General features: G+C 47.3%; 1 protein-coding gene across 4 annotated transcripts in view; it reads left to right on the top strand.

Annotated features, from left to right (window-relative positions):
- The window catches only part of PPFIA1 (PTPRF interacting protein alpha 1), a 92,131-nt gene that overhangs the window by 55,255 nt on the left and 15,927 nt on the right, over positions 1 to 20,949 (top strand). For all 4 annotated transcript variants that reach the window (XM_058526178.1, XM_058526176.1, XM_058526177.1 and 1 more), the window contains exons 14-20: positions 1,817 to 1,952; positions 4,968 to 5,191; positions 7,459 to 7,690; positions 12,999 to 13,150; positions 14,171 to 14,343; positions 14,714 to 14,807; positions 20,866 to 20,947. In XM_058526178.1, coding sequence (XP_058382161.1) covers positions 1,817 to 1,952; positions 4,968 to 5,191; positions 7,459 to 7,690; positions 12,999 to 13,150; positions 14,171 to 14,343; positions 14,714 to 14,807; positions 20,866 to 20,947 — 1,093 coding nt within the window. The remainder of the gene's footprint in view (positions 1 to 1,816; positions 1,953 to 4,967; positions 5,192 to 7,458; positions 7,691 to 12,998; positions 13,151 to 14,170; positions 14,344 to 14,713; positions 14,808 to 20,865; positions 20,948 to 20,949) is intronic.

Below are 20,949 nucleotides of genomic sequence, written 5' to 3'. Positions count from 1 at the left end.
TCTAGTAGTGCAGAGGTGGCAGGAGGGATGGCCAAGGGCACAGTGGCTGTGTGGTGTGAAGACAGTGGGCAGGAGAGGCTGGGTGCAGAGGAGAGGGGTTTGTCTCAGGGAGGCAGATCTAAAGATGGCATGTCAGATGGCTTAGAAGAGAGGTTGTTGGGAGCTGTGGAAATGGGGGAAGACAAATCGCAGTCAGCGTGGGACGGGGCCTTGGGTGGGGATGGATGAGAAGGTGCCTAGCAGGCAGGGCGGGCTCAGATCACTTGGCATGACTCTACGGTGAAATCGGTCATCTTGTTTTTGTGATCTCTCCACCAGAAAAGATAGCCTAGACTGAGGAGAGGAGAAGGGTGATGGACGGGCCTCCATAAATAGATTGGGCTTGTAGAAAAGAGCTTGGGGAGGTGATTGGCTGCAGGGTGGCGGCAGGGTGGGGAGGAAGGTAAGCCTGGAAAAGGGTATAACAACTAGGAGGCACTTGTAGACTGCAGAGGATGCATGAACCACCCAGGATTACACGCAGGATTTCGTGTGTGCGTCAGAGGATCCACGAACCCTCCAGAGTTACACGCAGGATTTCGTGTGTGCGTCAGAGGATCCACGAACCCTCCAGAGTTACACGCAGGATTTCGTGTGTGCATCGCTTTCATCTGACTTTGAACTGTCTCACGACCCAAAGCACTCAGGCTAGAAATCGCACTGAGAAAGAGTGAGCAACTTCATTAGGAGTGAGGGATAGAGGAAGTAAAAAGATGGTTGTGCTCAAAGGGGAATTCTGGATTTGGATATCTTAAAACAAGTAACAAATCTCATGTAACACTCCAAGAAGACATTTCTTTAAAAAAATATGGAGAGGTGTGTGAACCAAAAGTAGATGAGTTGGCATGTCACACTGGCCCCGTCCACGATGGGGTGGGGAGGCGAGAGGGGTCCCCTGTTTAATTGGCTTTAATCAGATGAGTGTACTGTATCTCCTCAGATCTTAAAGACTTCTGAAAATGAGGGCAGTCACCTTCTTTCCAGAGAACAAGGAGTTACTAGACTGCCGGCCAGGACTGAGGTGTGGCTGGTGTGCCCGTGGTGAAGGCTGGGCACTGGGGCTGGGCAGCATGCTCCTTTGCCTCTGCTCACCAGTTCCTCGTCAGGGCCTTTTCTAATGGCTCACCTCAGCGGCTCCCTCGTAGGTGCTCAGGGCCCCACCTGCCTGTCCTGGTGTTTTCCAGCCACGGTGTTGATTGTCTGTTAATCTAATTGCACACAGATCTGTACTTTTGATTCGGAAACACCAAAGCAAGCTGCAAATCCAGTTCATATCAGCGCCAAGCTGTGTTTGGGCTTCTGCAGCTGGTTCCTCTAAGGTGCCTGTTAGTAGCGCTTTAGACAGTGTTGAACAGCTAGAGGAGTACCTGTGGTCCGTGAGCCTCACACTGGATCTTGGCACAAATGGGAGAATGACGGTTGAATCTGGAAGTGAGGAATAGGTGTGCTTCCTGGCCAGTCAGGGAAGAGTAGAGCAGAGGCGGGGCTGAGCACCCGCCTGAGGGGGCTCTGAGACGGATTACAGATCCTTCTCCAGAGCCCAGACAGCTGGACTCCGTCCTCTTATCTCCGTGTCGGTGGCGGCGGCATTGGTTTTCCTGAAGGTTTCCCACCTGCAGGGGCCGAAAGACTAAATGCTGGCAGGAGCAAAGAGAGACGTGCCCTCTATGGAGACCTTTTTCTGTGAAGTTATTTTCCAAATTGACAGGTTTTGGCTTGACTAACAAAGGTAGTTCACTTTTCTTATCTAATAATGACCTTTTTTTCCATGTTTCAGCCGACCCCACTTGGGCAGTGTCCCAGATTTCAGGTTCCCTGTGGCAGACGGTCCCACAGACTCCTACAGCAGCAGTGCCGTGTTGCGGCGCCCCCAGAAGGGCCGTCTGGCAGCCCTGCGAGATGAGCCGTCCAAGGCAAGGCCTCGTCCTCGGCCGGCTCGAGTGAGACGCCGGCCTGTGTAAAAGTCTCCTGTTTGTCCTGTGATTGTGAGACTGTTTGGGGGTTCAAATGTTGATAGGTCACGTTCTCTCTTCTCCTCCCCCCATTTTCCCTTTTCTGGCTAAGAGTTTACTTTTAGAGCATGCTTTTTTTTTAAAAGAACAAATTCTGATAAAATATGACCTGTTAAGCATAGCACAATGCTAAGTAGTACAGTTTTGAAGTAGTAGTTAAGGGTAAGTGAATACATGCATCCATCATCTTTTAGTGAAAAGAATTCACATGTGGAAATTTAAATACCTTCATACGTTTGTCTGTTTAACAGCATATATTTTTATATACTTCTCTGTATTTTGAGCACCCATATTCAGTGAACACCTGGTTTGGGCCAGGAATGATTATAGACCTACGGCTCCAGCAGTGAATAAAAACAGAAAAGATGCCTGTACCCCCAGCATGCACATTCTAGTGAGGAGAGATAGCGGTGCATGAGAAGTAAAATATGGTCTGTGTATTAATTACCTGTTGCTGTGGTAACAAGCTGCTATAAAGCTGAGTGACCTAAAACCAGGAATACTTACTCGTTCACGGTTTCTGTGAACTTAGGAGCCTGTTAGGAGGATGATTCTGGCTCAGGTTCTCCTGAGGTTGCAGCCATCAGAATGCTCAGGGGGCTGGAGGGTGCATTTCCAGGCTCACTTGCCTGGCTCTTCCTTGCAAGGTGGACCTCTCCATGGGCTGCTTGAGTGTCCTCACAGCATGGCGGCCCGCTTTCCTCAGAGCTCATTCTGAGAGAGAGCAAGAAGGCTCCAGAGCCTCTTTCGCCCTAGTCTCGGAATCCAGACACCTTCGCTTGCACGGCTCTCTGTTCATCAGTGAGTGATCAAGTCCTGCCTGTACTCCAGGAGGTGGGGCATGGAGGAGTATTAGGGAATTTGTGGATGTATCTTTAAACCACCACAGTGTGTCCAATGATAATAAGCAGGGGAAGGAGACCCAGGGTACCCCAAACTGTGGAATGAGGAGGGGAGGATAATGGTAGATGATGTGGCCAGCGAGGTCTCCCCAGGACAGTGACGTTTGAGCTGAGACCCAGCAGGGAAGAGAAGGAACCATCTGGAGATGTTATAAGGACGTGCCAACAAAATGTGCTGATGGGTTGAATATAGATTGTGAGAGAAAGCCGAGTCAGGACCCCGAAGGCTCGGGCTTGAGCAGCTGAAGGCTGGAGGCTGTCTCCTGAGATAAGGAAGACTGCAGGGCAGGGGAGTCCAGGAGTTGAGCCTTGGCCCCGATCAGGTTGACAGCCCTATCCAGTGTCCAGGCAGACGTGTCAGGTAGGCAGTTGGATATTCCAGCTTGGAACCCAGGAGAGAAGTCTCAAGATAAAGATTTAGGGGTCATGAACATACAGTTGGTATTTAAAGGTATAGGACAAGATAAAGTCCCAAGTGGGTACCTGTAGATAGAGATGAGGTTCAAGGATAGAGCCATGGGGCACTCCAAAATCCAGAGGTTGGGAAGATTGAGAAGGGACCCGCAGGAGACTAAGGAGTGAGAAGTGAGGTAAGCGGAAACCCAGAGAGGGTGGGGCCTGGAGCCGAGTGAGTGAGATGCTCAGGGAAGAGGGGAGAACAGCAACATCAACTGGTCCTGCTGATGGGCCAGATGAGGTGGAGGTGGAGGACGGCAGTGGACTTAGTAATGTGGGGTGCCATGGACCCTAGAGCGGCTCTGCTGGAGGGGAGGTGGTACAGCCTGCTTGCAGCAAGTTCTAGAGACCAGGAGGAAAGGAAGTGGAGACAGAGTAGAGGTGGGTCTGGAGGACTTTTACTCTGATCGGGAACAGAAATGCAGTGGTAGCTGGAAGGAGACATGGCGTAAAAGTTCTGTGGTCTCTGTTGTAGTATTTTAACGAGGGACAAGGGAGAAAACATTCTTAGGCTGATGGGAACGAGCCAGTAGAGAATTGATTATCCCGAGAGAGGGAGGAATGGGGGCAGGAGATCCTGGAGTCAGCTGTAGGGGTGGGACTCGTGCCCAGAGGCAGGGCTGCCCTGGGCGGGGGCACAGGTGCCCGGCCACGATCTCGGATCTCAGGAGGGAAGACGGAGTGCGTGGGTACAGGCCTGGGTGACGGGGAGACAAGCCAACGGGGCCTCTAGAGTCCTGTGATTGTTCTGATGCCATGTCAGTGAAATGGGAAGCAGGACCCTGGACTGAGAGTGAGGCTGGAAGAGGAAGAGATGGAGGTTTGGAGAGAAGGCTGAAACAGCCACATGGGAGGGGATCACACAGGCCCCACGCGCACACCTTCTCCGTCCGTGTTCTGATTACAAACACTGCACTTCCATCACACGGAAGAGGGTTTGGGCTCAGCACAGAGGTGCCTTTTCTCCATGAGCCACAGTTCTCTAGAAAACATGGTCCACCAGCTCGCTGTTCCTCGGATGCTGAGACGAGCGCGTCCCAGGGCTTGCCCTGCTGTCTCTCGTTCTGCTGCCCCTTTCTGCTTTTGTCCGTGCTTGTTTGTACTGGCCTCGGAGGAGGGAAGGTTGGGAAACGCCAGTGAGTTATGTGTTTCTTGATAACACCAGTACAATGGTGTGGCAACTGAGGTGACCCCAGCTGCTGTGGATCGAATGAATTTTTTTTACTTCCCATTAGCATAGCTGACTGTGCCACGATGTCTTGTTTTAATTTTCAGTTTTCGTTTCTGACGCGGTCATCTCACCACTGTGAATAAGGTCCTAGAAATGCCTCGTGTCCACAGTAAGACATGAACGTTACCAGGCAGTCTAAGTAATAGGTTATCCTCCATTATTGCCTGTTTAATACGTGTTGGCAGCTTACAAGCGTGACCCATTTTTCCAAAATCTTTTGAGTTTCCATTGAAATATTTTTTCAGTTTCTGATAGGTTTATGTTAAGTTGCTGTAACTGTGGTGATGATTTTCCATCTTTGCTGAGGTTTGGTTTTCTTGTTTACAGGTACAGACTCTTAATGAACAGGATTGGGAACGTGCCCAGCAAGCTAGTGTCCTGGCAAATGTAGCGCAGGCCTTCGAGAGTGATGTCGACGTGTCTGATGGTGAAGACGACAGGGATACGATCTTCAGCTCAGCTGGTCTGTTGTCACCCAGTGGGCAGGCAGATGCCCAGACGCTGGCCATGATGCTTCAGGAGCAGCTAGATGCCATCAACAAGGAGATCAGGTACGCGGGATTGTACACAGCACCACAGGAACATGAGTGTCTCTCAGGATTGTCTTCCACTTAGAAAAGTCTGGAACAGATACTGTGAACGTATTCTAAGTGATCCATAGTAATAAAACTTACTTCAGTTTTGTTTGAAGAATTTTAAGTTCTGAGATTGCCCTCAACTATGAAGTTGAGTTAATCAGGGCGTTCTCTCCATAACTGTGGCATCGGCACACTCGTGTAAAATCGTGCGGAAGGGTGAAAGGTGTTCAGTCCGTTCCCCACAAAGCTGACGACACAGGTAGAGAGCACTGCAGGGAGCTCAGTGTCAACCTGTGACGCCCTCTGGACCCCAGGCCAGGTTCCGGAGACGGCCAGGGTGCAGAGAGCTGAGAACGCATGAGAGGAGGCCTCCTGCTCCAGAGTGCAGAGGGAAGATGTGGCGTGGGGCAGGGCACCACAGAGAGTCGGGAGGAGATGACTGGCCTGGCGCCCACATGGGTGAGAAGCAGTGTTCCTTTCATGGCGGTGCCAGAGGGCAGATGACTCATCAGGAGAAATGCCAGAGCTCAGTCCACTGGCAAGCGGATGTGAAGTGTGCGGGAGGGAGGGAGAGCCACTTACCACCCCTTCCAGCCTGAGGGTCCCTGGACTATGAGCCCCAAGAGGGGCCAGGGAGCTGGCGAGGCATCCGCCTGCTGCTCGTGCATCCTCCAGCAGTGAGGAGGGCCCTCTTGTGTGTCTCTTAGAGCCTCACATTTTCAGGTGTGTGTCACACAGCCACCTGGGACAGAAAAGCTGAGGTTTTCAGATTGGCAAATTCCCATTCATACTTGCGTTTTGCTATGTTAAATTTATATAACGTGAAAATTGGTTCATTGTAAGGTGGTGGTCAAGGGATGTGTGTTTGAATCTTCTTAATCTCATCAATATTTTAAAGTTGTTTTCTTTAGAAACCTCTTTTAGCAGTTATAATAGTAAATTTACAAAATAGTGGGCTGACGTGGGCTTGAATCCAAAGCTTGGCCCCTGCAGTGGTGACGGGCCTTAGGCCTGGGGAGCAGCAGCGTGACCAGGTGCCCTGCGTCTGCCCCGTGTCAGGCCTGATGCACCCCCATCTGGGCCTGAAGCCTTACGAAGACCAGCTGTGTACCAGTGACCCTGCAGTGGGTCTGGGTAGAGTTGCTGTCCACATTTTGTTGTTGTAAAGTTAACACAGACAGAAGTGCCCCTTCCTGCCTGCAGAGAGCCGGAGGGAGAGAAGAAAGGTGAGCAGAATAAGATCAAAAAGAGCGCTAGGCTCTGAAGGAGAAAGGAGGCTGTGCCGCCTACAGTTTTGACTTTATAAACTGGCCTTTCGTGTGCTGTGTTTCAACACAGAGGAGCTCTGAAAGGTTGTCTTTCCCCATCCCTATGGGAAATATGAAAGGATTATAAATGTCAGCTTTTATTTTTTACAGTGTATTGCTAAGTAAAACAGATTTTTCTTCATGCGGCAAGTTGACCTGATTTGAATGGTAGATTCTATGCACTGACTTGTTATTAATAACAAAAAAATACTTTCAGGGTATATAAGTAGAACTTTTAACTGGAAGAGTTACTGCAAGGTTACTACTAATTTAATATTAGAACAATGATTTGCATGGTCAGATATTAAAACTGCTGTTTGTTCATCCGCTGTACGTTAGGAGAGAAGAGCTTTAGTCTTGAATTCCAAATTAATGCAGCGTGGTTGACAGGAATTCAGAAATTCAGATGAGGCTGGTGGAGAATTCTATCAAATAATGCTTTTGTTCAAATTAACCTTTAAAAAAATCATTTTCATCTAGTCTACAGGCTTAAGTGTTTAGAAACTCCTAATTGCTTTGTGCATTGATTTTTTGCTTAAATCAGAGTTCCCAGTTTCCAGTTGAAAAAATTGGTAGATAAATATGCAGCTGTGCTCTGAGAAGAGGGCATGTCAGAGCTGTAAAATTCAAATGTCTCATCGTGCAGTAAGAGAGTTGCCAGCCAGCCCCCTTCAGACTTGTAGTGTACGTAAGTAAAATAAAACATGAGTGGTCAGAAACGACTTTACAAGACTCAGTGGAAGATTTACTTTGTGTTGTTCTAAAACTGAGTGTGTTAAAAGAGAGAAAAAGTAGAACATTTTTGCCGAAGTGTTAATTGTTTGAGCAACCATTATTGGAGTTTACTTACAGTACAAGCACAGATTTTTTTATCCAAACGCATTAATCTGTTTGCTAATAAAGGAAGGGTGATCTGTTTTATTTTTATTTTAGGTTGATACAAGAAGAAAAGGAAAACACAGAGCAGCGGGCGGAGGAGATTGAGAGTCGAGTTGGCAGTGGAAGTTTAGACAATCTTGGTCGTTTTAGATCAATGAGCTCCATTCCCCCCTATCCTGCTTCCTCGCTTGCTGGCTCCTCTCCTCCAAACAGCGGCCGGTCCACCCCACGAAGGATTCCGCACAGTCCAGCTCGGGAAGTGGACAGACTAGGTATCATGACTCTAGTAAGTATTTGTTGTTTCTCCCCTCACACCCAGCACACCTGATTTAAGTCTTGGACACCAGGAATATGCTTTTTTTGTTTTAACGCAGAAGAAAATCAGGTACATTTGTTATGCTCAGAGGTTCAAGAGTTTTAAAAGCAGCTAGTATTTAATCATTCAATAGCACAGAGACAAATTAATTTTAATATTTGGATGACCAGTTGAGCATATCATCCTGAACTCATGAGAAGTTGTGTTTGTAACTTTGGGCATGGGCAGCTGTGCTGGGTACAGCAGCTAGAAGGGGGAATATTTTGGTTTTCTAAGAGTAGGCACTTTCACAAAAGTAAATATAGCAGCCATCACAGCATGTAGGAAAATGTGCAGAGAGTCACGGCTGTCCTTTACGTCAGGGATGCCTGACTGGAGGGTACAGGACATGCAGTCCAAAAAAAACGAAACGAAAGCTAAATCGGTCCTCTTAATACTGCCCTCGGCGAGGCGCTGAACAGCAGGTCTGCATGTGACCCCAGGACCATGTCAGTTAAAGCCGTGTTGCTTCTTGGATTCCCAGGGAGGCAGACGGGCTGCTTTACTGTTCAGCATCTAGAAGTGCAGGGACCTTATGATTTTTGGTGACAACGTGCAGCTCTAAAGAATATTTTATGACTTCCTCATGTACTTAGTTTAGGTTTTGTGAGTGCATGAAATTGTGTTGACGACATTCTTCTTTCTCACTGCACTTTTATTATCATTTCTTCTGTTACCATCCATTTTCGTTTTTAGTTGCATTGTTAGCCAGCATATAATTAAATCAACCACAGATGATTTTAGTGGCATATGAAGTGGTGACTAGTCCATTTTGCAGTGTTTTGATGTACTATTTTTATAATTTACATCATTAGCTAATTAGCTAATATTTTAAACTCTCTGACCATTTCATGTGTGGTTTCATGCTTATTTCCTTTCAGAGAATTTGTAAAAACAGTTCTGTTTTTTTTTTTCCGTTGTTTTTATGGTTCTGTATGCTGGCTGACAGTGTGTCTGCTTCCTTGTTTGGTTTTGATGTCCTGTATCATCCTTTTGTTTGTTTTATCACTGTTAATCCAGACCTCAGCCCCTACCCCCCGCCCCCCGGGCTGTGGTGTGTTGATCCAGCTGCCCTCCCCTCTCCTCCCCGGGCTGTGACACCGTCTCCACACTGTGCTCAGGGAACAGCCACGGTGTGATCCGTAGCATGTGTCTCTGGTCGATTGGGGCTCGTTAGTGAGGTTTCTGCTTTATCTTCATTTCTCATTAAAGAGTGTTTTTTCCCCTCAATAGCAATAATTTTTTATTAGTGTTTCACTGTATAATAGATGTGGATACAGGCATGACATAGATGGATCAGCGTGTTTCTACTCACACTATGTAGGATATGTGTAATTCATCAATGTTTTTTGTATAAAGAAATAATCCGCTAAGTGTAGAATTATTGGAAAATTGACACAAGCATGCTTTTTTGTTTTGATGCTTGTATTCAAGACTAAATCTCATCAACTTATTGAACAGGCACAATTAATGCCTTTAATAAACTTTTTTAAATTAAAATATTTTATAGGAATCATAGAATGTAAAGATTCCACCTGCTATTATGCTAGCTTTTATTCCTACGTATTTTCACAGGGTACCCTGCTTTAATCAATAAATTTATTTTTGAGAAATTTTAAATCAAATACTGGGTAAGAATTTTATATTAACGACCAACAGGTGATTAACTGATTGTAGGTTTGTTAGTTTTATAGTAGGTCTTGCAGTGACTTCCTCATCGATTAGATTGATATTTTAAAGTATAAAGTGTGTTTCATTAGGGGAAGACTAAGATATGGAGAAGTTTGGCTTAGAATAGACAACTGTTAGGGCCCTTTGTTAAATAGAATGCCATATTTTAATAAATGGTGTAATAGAATTTTATCTCCCTGAGTAATAATTTTTAGTGTTTCTCTAGTAAATCTTGAATAACTTACTATTTAAATTTTGTGGTGAAAAAATGTTCTATTTCGAGTTACATTGTCTCTAAATCTTATCTCACTTATATGTGTCCTGTCATTCTCTTTTTAATATATTTGCTGTACTGATCCTTGAATTTTTAACTTCAGAGTATGCAGTAAATCTGGTTTCTCTTCATTTCTTTGCATGCGTCTGTCAGCCTAGTGATTTAAGGAAACATCGTAGAAAGGTAAAATATTTAGTAACTTAACGTGCCTTTGTTTCTCTGTGAAGTATTGAAGAGTACCTGTCATTTTCCATGAGTGAACGCTGTGAGGCTGTGTCTTGATGAATCATTGATGTTTTAATGGATGTGTTGACACTCACCCGGCACGTCACAAATGACGATTGTTCTCTGGGAGATGGGTCACAGGTGGTTTGCATAGAACACTGGGACAAGCATAAGAATTTGCCTTTCTCCCACTTATTTGCCTTCTAATCATTGCATGCTTATTGATAATACATATAGCATTTTTAAAAATGAGAAATTATTGATATAGAGCCACAGATTTTAGTTTTGGGAAAAACTAGTTTTAACAAGCATGGCTAGCGGCATTAGTAAGTTCTTACTGTATGCCAGGCAGTGTGCAGAGTGCTTTATGCCTCTGTTACCTCATCCTCATGCACATCCCTGTTGTTAGTGGGGTTACAAGTTACAAGTGTACAGGTTACTGTTGTTATCCCATGTACAGATATGGTAACGGAGGCTCAGAGAGGTCACACACTGTGCCCAAAGTCGCATAGTCAGGGAACACGGCAGTTCGGATTGGTCTGTTTTCAAAACCTGGGTGCAGCCACTTCCCCAGCTGTCCTGCCTTCTCTCCAGATTCTCTTATCTCCTTGCAGCGTTCTTGACAGTGGGACGTCAGGGCCTCTTCTCCTTACAGATAATTGTGAATCGGGCCTCCCTATTCTTGGAGAAAGTACATGCATTAAGGAACAGATCTGTTGACCAAAATGTGTTCCTTGTAACCTTTATGCTCTCGTGCATAGTCTGCGCCCCCACCCGAAACCTGCCTGATCCTGCACTCCTGGGACGCCCTTCGGATGCTCAGGCAGCCGTCCTCTAACCTCACCACTTAATGCACCTGAGCCCTCCACTGTGCAGAGCAGCGTGGCAATTCAGTGAAACTCGGGTTCACTGATTGGTTTGTGACCTGGGTGTGCTGCTCGCTCTCTTTGCGCCTTGGTTTGCTCTCCTGTTTAAGTGAAGACAATGATAGAATCAGGCTCCTCGGGGTGGCCGCAGACTGTGGCTGTCTGTGTACCGTCCATAAGGAGATAAGGAGCCTACACCAGCAACGAGGTGCAGAGCACACCCTTCAGTCGTGCTGACTTGTATTTTCCTTGGTAGCAAGACTTTCTCAATGACGGAAGTAGCTTGTTGATTCACGTCCATGCCTGACAGCCTGATCCTGTTGCTCGTGGTAACGTTGAGCTCGCTGACTGGCTCCTCTGAGGGCCTTGTTGTGAGGATGAACCCAGGTGTATGTGCAGAGTGTCGGGCGTGGTGCAGACACAGCCACCCTGGGCCGAGCACTGTCGCCCTCTTCCTCCTCCACATCATTGGCATATGCTGAGATGACTTCCCACCTCTCATGGAGCTTCCCATTCTAGTCAAGTCTGAAAGAGCATGTAGGCACAAGTGTGGTGGGCTCCAGTCGTGGGTGGGGTGCACCTTACGATAGGAGTGCAGAGAGAGAGAGCTGGCCGGGCTGGGGTGAGCCCAACTCCTCCTTAGGAGAGGCTCGCCATGTTGACTGGGCTTTGAACTGCGGCCCGTCCTTACTCATGAGCTACCACTACACCACTGGGCTGGCCCAAGATTGTTGTTTTTTTGTTTTTTATACGTGATTGTTTTAACCTGAATTTGAAATCTGTCCCTGTTAAGTTTTATATGGATAGTTCCTAGCCATTTATAGCCTTTGGTTATCTAATGGCTGTAATTAGAAATTGGTAGAGGACGCAGAATTTATCCAGCTACGGCTTAAAGTTATGTCTTAAATGAGTACAGCTCCACTTTGCACCGAGCCACTGTGGGGCTGCAGTGGATGGATATTCTTTACACAATACTGTTAAAAAGGCACAAGTAAGGGGCTGGCCCAGTGGCGTAGTGCTTGAGTTTGTGCGCCCCACTTCGGCAGCCGGGGGTTCACGGGTTCAGATCCTGGGTGCGGACCTATGCGCTGTTTGTCAGGCCATGCTGTGGCAGGCGTCCCACATATAAGGTGGAGGAGTATGGGCACAGATGTTAGCCCAGGGCCAGTCTTCCTCAGGAAAAAGAGGAGGATTGGGCAACAGATGTTAGCTCAGGGTTAATCTTCCTCACCAAAAAAAAAAGCACAAGTTGGCTGATTAAGTCTTATTGTTTATGCAAACACCTACCATGCACGTTTCAAGAAATCCAGCCCTGCCTTAACCGCAGAACCAAATTTATCAGTAAGACCTGCCAGGACCCTGATGGGGTTAATCACTTCCCCCACTCTTTCCCATGCTGAGATTCCCTTACAGACAGAAAAACTGGCAGTCTGAAAGAGATCATCTCTTAATGAAAACCTAGGATTACTTTAGCAAACCCATATTGAACAAATTGCTTTTAAACCACATATGAGAACTTCAGTTTATAGCACCAATCTAAACGTTATTGAGAAATACAAGACAGACACGTGTTTGGGGTGGAGGAAGTAGATCCCTTTTCACTTCTCCACTTGTTGTATAGGTTCCAGTAGTTTCATCACTGCTAAAAATGATACTGGATCATGGTACAAGCTATTTCTTCTTTTCTCCCCAAACAGAAAGGTCTGGAGAGTTTTGCCCGAGAGGTGTCTATCCTAGCTAGTGTGTCTTTTGAATGCATCAGGAGGTCGACACTTTCTTCCTCAGCTCCTCGTGGGGGAGAGTGAATGCCATCCAAGCTTTGTAAGGAGGAGATTGCGGGCGTGGTTCAGATCTCTGTGCCCTTCGGTGGCTGGCCTTGTGGTGGCCCAGGATCCTAGGGAGGGCAGACCCTCGGGCTGCCAGGAGGCTCAGGAGGAGGAGCGTCCGTGTGTCCTGAGGTCTCCCCACTCATTCTGGTGCTCGCAGGCTTAGAGTCGGGCTCTGCTCCACTGTTCTGCTTCTTATGAACAGGACAGTCCTTTAACATGGCATTAGGCTAAAACAAGGCTATTTGTGCTTGGCAGAAAGCAGAGCTAATGGATTTCCAAATAAGTTTATGCTTATAGTTTAAAGCCTGTCTGTGTGGTTTTTTTTTGGTCACAGTCAATTGTTAACTAATTTTACACTTATCTCAACCCCTCAGTTGCCAGCTTCCCGAGAAGAGGTACGAGATGACAAGACGACAATAAAATGTGAAACCTCCCCCCCTTCCTCCCCGAGGTCCCTTCGATTGGACAGGCTGCACAAAGGAGCATTGCATACGGTCAGCCACGAGGACATCAGGGACATAAGAAAGTAAGGAACAGGCGGCTTCGGTACCCATAACCCCATCTAGAAACAGACTTGTCTTTTACTTTTCTCCTTTAGGAAATCTGTTAACCTTTTTGGGAAAAAAAAAAAAAGTCAGAACAATGATTTTAAAGAAATACCGGTTAGTTCGGTTGAGTTTATTTAAATGATGTTCTTGGGCTGTCTGCCGCTGCTCTGGGAGCTGAAGTGAGAGCCAGCAGAAGATGAATGTCTGTTTGGGCAAAGTCGGTTTAGAAAGAAAGGAGTTCAATGATACCAGCAATTTTAGAAAAACTGTTTCCTCAGATTCTACAAATTAACTACTTTGAGAAGTTTCTTTCTGTTCTTGGTGGAGCGTTTGCCAAGCACATGACGTGTTCCTGGCAGTTACTTCTCCAGGAGAGTCAGTGCCTCTTGGACGCGCTCTCCTGCCTGTTGAGAGTTCCGCCTCAGCCTCACCCGTTCCCTGAGTGCTTCCCTGCAGGAGACCATTAGAACTGTTCTGTTACTAATATGCTCCTCTTTCAGACTACCTCGTATCGAGTTCTGTTCTGTCCCAGGCAGTCCTCAATGGAGGGCACACACGTTCGTCCTCACAGCCACTCCGCAGCTAGTTACCGTTGCTCTCATTTCACGGCCAGGGCTAGTCCACTCAGGGAGGCCGTTGGAGCAGCTGAGAGGATGGAACTCCAGTGTTTGTGGGAGCATCTTCACTAGCTGAGAGGTGACCCTGAGGTGGGGTCAGTGGTGCTCTCTGCATTAGATGGTTTGAAGAGAAAGCCTTTCTCGAAAGGGGAGCTCCACATCAGTGTCAGCGTGTCAGAAACAGTTCTCTGTTGCAGTGTCACCGGGAGCCTTCGTGTCTCGCGCAGAATGCGTTTCCGAAGATCTGCGTGGAAGGGACTTGAAATGCTTGTTGTGTAGTTTGAAGAACGAGTGTTAAAAATGTGGAGTATTCTAGTTCACGTGAATGGAACGTTTTGTTGTGACGAGGGCACTTATTAAACGTCATTTCTGTCCCCGAAGCTCAACAGGCTCGCAGGACGGCCCCGTGAGCAACCCCAGCAGTAGCAACAGTAGCCAGGACTCGCTCCACAAAGCCCCCAAGAAGAAGGGCATCAAGTCCTCTATCGGCCGCTTGTTTGGCAAGAAAGAAAAGGGCCGACCTGGACACCCCGGCAAGGAATCGTTAGGACCAGGTGGGTGGCTTCCAGCACAGGTCGTAACCACTAGGAGTGGAGTGGGGGGACTGCCCCTGTGTGCCTCCCGTGCCCCCAGTCGTTCCCATGTGTGTCTGTCGTATGAGCTGCTGTTGTCCGGGAGCAACAGCTCGGGAGGCACATGTTCTCCCCAGGGCTGGACGTTCGTCAGCCCCGAATAACTTAGCTGCTAACGGATGTAAAGGGTTTCCTGTCCCCCGAGCGTTTGTGTGTGGTTGTCTGGTCAGAGACTGAGCCTCTAGAATTGTTCTCATTCTGCCTGCAAATACCCTTCCACCTGTTCATGGAAACACCTCACTTGGCCGTGGTGCTTTTCTCTCACTATGTCAACCTCTCTGCCTCCTCATAGCTGGTGTTTCAGAGACAGAAAACTCATCTCAGGATGCCTTGGGACTCAGCAAATTGGGAGGACAGGCTGAAAAAAATCGTAAACTTCAAAAGAAGTAAGCTTTTTATTGTTTGTCCATCTTATTGCACAGTTTTCGGTTATACCTGATTTCTAACAATTACTTAGTAAATGTCATATCCGGCTATGTATATTATCTTCTGAAGGGTGAACCTGAAGCCTTTATTAGACTCTCCTTCCTGGAGGACTGAGAGCCTCTGTTGATGGAATGTTGAAAGGACTCACACAAGATGGATTCCAGTCCACCTTGGAAAGTTCTCTGACGAGGACACGCCGTGGTTCAGAGTCAGCCTCCGTCAGAGCGTTGGGATCTGAGTCCTGGCTCCTGCACACATTACTTTGGGGTGTGGGAAGGTCACCTAGCAGTGCTGTGCTTCAGTTTTCTCATCTGTAAAATGGGAGGAATAGCAGTACATACCTCATGTGGCTTTTATGATATGCATACATATCTACATAAATATGCATAAAGCTCTCTAAGCAGTGCCAACAGTCGTAAACTGTATCTCACTGTATGTAGAACTACAGCCACTGCAGTGACTTGACCACCAGCATTCAAAGTTTGCTGTTGGTACTCTGATCTGTCAGGAAATATTCGCTATGTTGCCCTTTATTTCTTCTCCAGTAGGTTTTGTATTTTTATCTTAAATAGACTTGTCAATTTTGTAGTCTATTAAGTTTTGATTCTGATTTGTCTTGATTCTGAAAATAAGTGGTAATAGTGGGAATAGTTTACTGCAATGGAGCGCAGGCGATGTGATGCCCCAGGATGAGGGCACAAAGGAAGTTTGTGTACATGTTTCCCCGGGTCTCCTCTGATCCAGAACAGGTTGTGTTGACCGTATGCAACACCAGAGTTACGTAGATGGATGAGGTAGGCTGAGACAGTGTCCTAGTGAACTGACAACTTAGAAGTGAAACTGAACGCCCTTCTTCAACAGAAGAGGCGGTTAGTAGTCTAAGGGGTAAGCGCTGAACTTGAGAATGGGGAAGACGGTGGAGAGCCGGTACTAAGACGGTGATACTGGGCCTCGAGACCGGCTGACGCTCGGTGGGTTCTGTGCTAAATCTGACGACAGGAAAAGTCATCTGGCCACTCTCAAGCACCCTGAGAGCCCCACGGTGGTGTGGCGCCTGGGCTACAGGCACTGCCCCCAGGACCTCACTGGGGTCCAGGGGCCTTTAGCCCCTCGAGTTGCCGGTTGGTTTTCCTTTTGTGAAATCTGCCTCGTTTTAGTTCTCTTCTCAGAATCATAATAATTCTCTTGACTGGCATACTGTTGATTATATTTCAGGTGAGATGCTGTTGTTTCCGTTATTCCTCACAATACCATAGGAACACTCAGTCTTCTGGTTCCCTGTAAATGGAAATTTGTAGAAACTACTTAGCAAAATCTGATTTGAATGTTGCTATCTTTGAACTTTATAAAAATGTTTTAAAATCACTTGAGTAAGTGCCATTTGCCTGTGGGAAAGTGAATGTCAGAACTAGGCCTTTTATCTCCTGGAGCCATGCTAGGACAATTTTGTCCCTTAGACTTTGCTGCTGTGTTTTAGTTCACGTCCTCACAGCTACTGGAATAAAATCAGGAAGGTTTGTGGCGGTGCACCTCGGTCCTCCTCCCCGGAGTTCTATCTTCCTCCCCGGAAGTTTGTGTTCCCCGTGGGGTCACAAACTGTATAAATTGACCCAAATGTTTCACTCTGATTTCTAAATTTATTTTGTAATTCTCAGGAGGTATGCTTGAGCACTTGGCTGTGTGAAGACAGCCTTTATTATTTGTCCCAGACATGATTAAATGTCACGCGGGGAGGGGCGGGTGTGCGTGCATGTGTGCGTGCGCGCGCACGCATTGGTAGTAGGTGGGTTTCTTTGGAGCTGTAGTGTTCACACTGATGGCATTGGCTCTGAACTTCTCACTGTGTTACCACAGCTGTAACTGAGTCTAGGAGTGGGTCACTCTCTGAACTCTGTGCTCATGCGTGGCAAGTTCTAGAATGTCCTAGTAAGTTGATAGGGAAAAATTCAAAGTATGAAGGTTATTTGTCTGACTCCAGTGGGTAATTTTAGTTCTCTCAGTTAACCAGAGATAAAATTGACTTTAGGAAAAACGCTTTATGTATAAATGTGGGAAAATGTTTGAGTTATCCAGAAAAAGTATTGTTTGAATATAATTTTACATTTATGGCATTATGGATGTAAGACTCAAAATACATTTCTTAGAAATATTTCTTTTTATTAGTTACCTCAAAAGTGCGCCTTTAGCTGCTAAGGTTACACAGCCAAATGCATTCACTTTTAGAGAATTTTCAAGAACCTGGTAACTTTGGTGGAGAGCTGACTTCAAGTTTTATGCAAGTTACATAAAAGAGCGTGGTGGGCACGTTGGTGCTTGACCTGCTGAGTGAGTCTGCGGAGGACACCGCCGTCGTGAAGGTAGACATCAGTAACGTTCACCCCACTTGACCGTGTTTCTGCCGTATTCCTAGACTCCCAGGTGCTGTCTGCACTCAGTCCCTTTAAGTGCCCTGCTGTTTTAAATGCTCTTTCCCGTTTCTGCCTGATTGACACTGTAGTGTGCTCTCGGGGTAAGTTGAGGTGGTGGGTTTGCTGTGCTGAGCGAGTGTTAAAACCCACAACCTTGGCTCTTACCAGCCTCAGCCTCTGACCTGAGCTTCCGGGGGAGTCTTGCTGGTTTTGATGAGAGCTGGTGCCTAGTCCCCCGGCCTTTCCCCTCCCCGCCCCTCCTCGGGCTCTGACAGTGGGCCACACCCTGTGGCCAGAGCAGTGCTTTGCTGGGTCGCAGAGCTGTGTTTGTGACGTGAGCCCAGCAGGTGTTCGTGCAGGTGCCACAGTGCTGCAGGTGTCAGCCTCAGAAGTACGAGGCGTGTGTGTCGTTTGGGTGGTACCAGTAATCTAGTGTCTGTCAGCAAAGCCCACACCACTGCTTGTCGTGAGAGATGACTACCTTTGTGCCTCTGTCTTAGTTATAAAATGCGTGTGGTCATTCACAGATTACGTGACCTTTCTCTCGTACGTGTGCCTGGTCCCCAGGGATTTATTTAGCGTATTTCTGAACGTCTTTCTCCTCTGAGTCTGATATTAAGGCTGGGTAGCATGCCACCTCGGTTTACTATTAGAGCAGGTATTGTAAACATCGGCCTTGGGGTCTAGACTTGATCTTAGAGGGTGAAGATCCAGTCCCAGCTGAGTAGCCCCAGGCTCTGCTGCCTGACCTTAGTGGTCCCAGTCTCATCCCTTTGCTTCTGCGGGGAGGCAGCCCTCACACTTGTCTCTCACTGAGATCACAGGTCGTAAGAGTGAGACAAAGCAGTGACAGAGAATGCGGCCTCTCCTAGCTGAGGAAGGAAATGTGTAACAGCAGAATGTAAAGGAGGCTTCTGTTTGCTTCTAGATGGTGGTTTGGGGCCGTAGAATCTGGGCAGATGGTGTACACCTTATTGCCCCAGGATATTGGCTTGTAATCAGCTTCTGCAGAAGAGTTGGATGCTTCGGGGGAGACTCATGATGCAGAGAAATTCACGGGCGCTGGAGTCCCTCCTCCTTAGTTCTCGTGTTCTCGGCCTTGGAGCTAATGGCTGGTAGAAGGTCTCGTTCCCTGACAGTTAACTGTTGCTGAGGATTCAGCGCCTATCATAGTCATATCTCTGGTTGTGGTAACCTAGGAACAAATGGATGGTTCTGTTGATTCTTAGAAAGTAATTGAATGAGTACGGTCAGAAATGAAGGAGATGGGCTGTCTGCCTTAGGCCACTCTCAGTAGCAAACAAAGAAACGCAATTCCTAGATCCAGCGAGAAAGGAGCATATTTGTTCATGAAACGGAGCCACAGAAGGGCAGGAGTGGTGCTGGCCCCAGGCATCTCCAGGTCTGGTCTCTGCATCTTGTCGCCCTGCCCTCGGCACAGCTTCCAGGGCTGCTTCAGTCTCCTCCTCTCCCACGGCGCAGGGGCCTTCTTGACGTGATTGGAACAGTCACCCCAGAGGAGAACGGGGTGCCAGTGTCCCTGTCCGGGGTGGTGGTGCAGGGGTCAGGCTCCGTGTCTGGTCTTCTGGGTCACAGACTGGCCTGATGGGAGAGGGAGCCGGGAAGCAGAGAGAGACCTGGGCCGGCCTCCCGGCTCCTGGACTCTCCTGTGGCCTCACACTCAGTCCCTGCCTCTCTTAGCTGCATCTGAGAGATGCGTTGTCCTCCTTCCATGCCTCCTGGCAGTTTCCGTAGGACCCTGGGCCTGAGCTGTAAAAGCCCAGAAGCACATCCGTGCTGGAGAAAGCTTTCTGTGCAAGCCAACGGCCGTTGCAGGTAGTCAGAAGGATGTGCGCCAGTCTCCACATCCTGGAATTACCGGACCATTTTCCTTGTCTACAGTGAATATGTATTTCATATTAAAGATGAAGTCTGCCAGGTGCCAGAGGCTCCCACTGCCCATTTAGTTCACTTCAGAGTGCGTGGATCTGCAAGCCCTGCTGGCCGGCAGCAGTGCCGTCCCCGCCCCTCGGCCAGGCCGGGCGGGCAGGACTCAGCCCTTGACCTGCTGTCCGAGTTCGGGTCTTGCCCTGCTCCTTCTGCCGAGGAGTTGTTTGTGTTGCTCGTGTGGCTCCTTTGGCTCACATAGGTGTTTGCATCAGATACAGCCGCTGTCTTTGGAGAATTGGTCCCCAGGAAACAGAAAGTAGCATTTAATTCAACACATTGAAGGTTCCTCCCACCCACTGAGGCCCTTCTCCCCCCTACTCCTTCCAGCATTGCCGTCCCGCGTCCAGGTGATCGCAGGTCCAGTGGGCTTGGCTTTTTTTTTGTTTATGAGTGGCTTTGCTCATTTTAACTGGAAAAGTTTGTCTTTTTTTTTTTTATCTCTACTTAAGCTATTAAGATATTTCTGGCATTCTATGGTATAATTATTCCTAGATAACTACAATATCTTATTCCCAGGAAACCTGAGGTTGACTTGAACACTTCCTTGAAATTTTATGTGAAACATTTTGAGCTTTAATTGTACATAGATGTCACATTCTTAAGAAAAGTCTAATGCTGCTGAAATACATTGAGGAGCTGTTATACATCTTCAGAAGTAGAAGGTTCAGTGATATGGTCTGTAGAAATTACCACAGAGAAACGTCTCAGGGACGTCCAGGTGTATGTGGTAAATGGGCCTGTTCTCTCTACTCCAGCCCCATCTCCTCTCCTAGGCTTTTGATTTCTAAAACAGTTAGTTTCTTTTAGAAAGGCTTGTAAGGCAACAGCACAAAGATGTAAGGTAGGGTTACTAAAGCTTCTTGTGTTATCTCTTACACAACCATGTTCTCAGTAGACAGAATCATGTTTAAAGATGTTAATATGGTAAAATTACAGTTTGCTTACTCCAAAATGAGGCATACAGAGTATTTCTCATCTCATGAGGGACCCAGGACTCCTGGCTGCCTGCTGCCCGGTGGTAGCTGTCGTTGCATGAACTTCTTAGGCTCACGGTCTGCCCTGAGCGTGCTGAAAGAAATGGGTTAAATCACAGAATGACCCAGTGTCTTAGTTTAGCAAATACCTAGTTCGCTAACTAGCAGCATGGGATAGAAACAGTCAAACTCCAGTCCATTACTTGCTACAGTGGGCCATCCTCAGTGTTAAAAATCTGCGCTGTTCTTGGTGTTTGTGGTGTTAAATGCTGAACATCTTTGAAGCTGTCACAAAGGCAGGCTCCACTGTCCAGACCCAGGTATGGCTTCCTCTTCCTCCGTATTTTCCCTCATTGTTTATAAAGGGAAGAGCGATTGTGTTTTACCTTGAATCCCCACCTTGGATACGAAGACTCTGCTGGGTTTTTTTAAAGCTGGTAATAATTCTTTAATTCTGCAAGGAGATGATTCTACAGAGAATCGTGTCGAGTCCGTCAGCACGTCATCCTTCAGGCATTTGTGATGTGTACCAAACCACCATTAGTGGATGGTTTAGAAGATTAAAGGAAAACGATGAGATATGTGCACTTTACTTCTGAATATTTGTAGAGAAAGAGCTCTGTTAACTTGCTTCATACATGAGTATGATGGAGATTCTTTCATTGTGACTGTCTGCTTATTCGTAGGCATGAGCTGCTTGAGGAAGCCCGGAGACAAGGTTTGCCTTTTGCACAGTGGGACGGACCAACGGTTGTCGTCTGGCTGGAGGT

The sequence above is a fragment of the Diceros bicornis genome, chromosome 31 (assembly GCF_020826845.1).
Source record: "Diceros bicornis minor isolate mBicDic1 chromosome 31, mDicBic1.mat.cur, whole genome shotgun sequence".
In the NCBI taxonomy this organism is placed as follows: Eukaryota; Metazoa; Chordata; class Mammalia; order Perissodactyla; family Rhinocerotidae; genus Diceros; species Diceros bicornis.
This window is presented reverse-complemented; position numbering and strand designations above follow the sequence as displayed.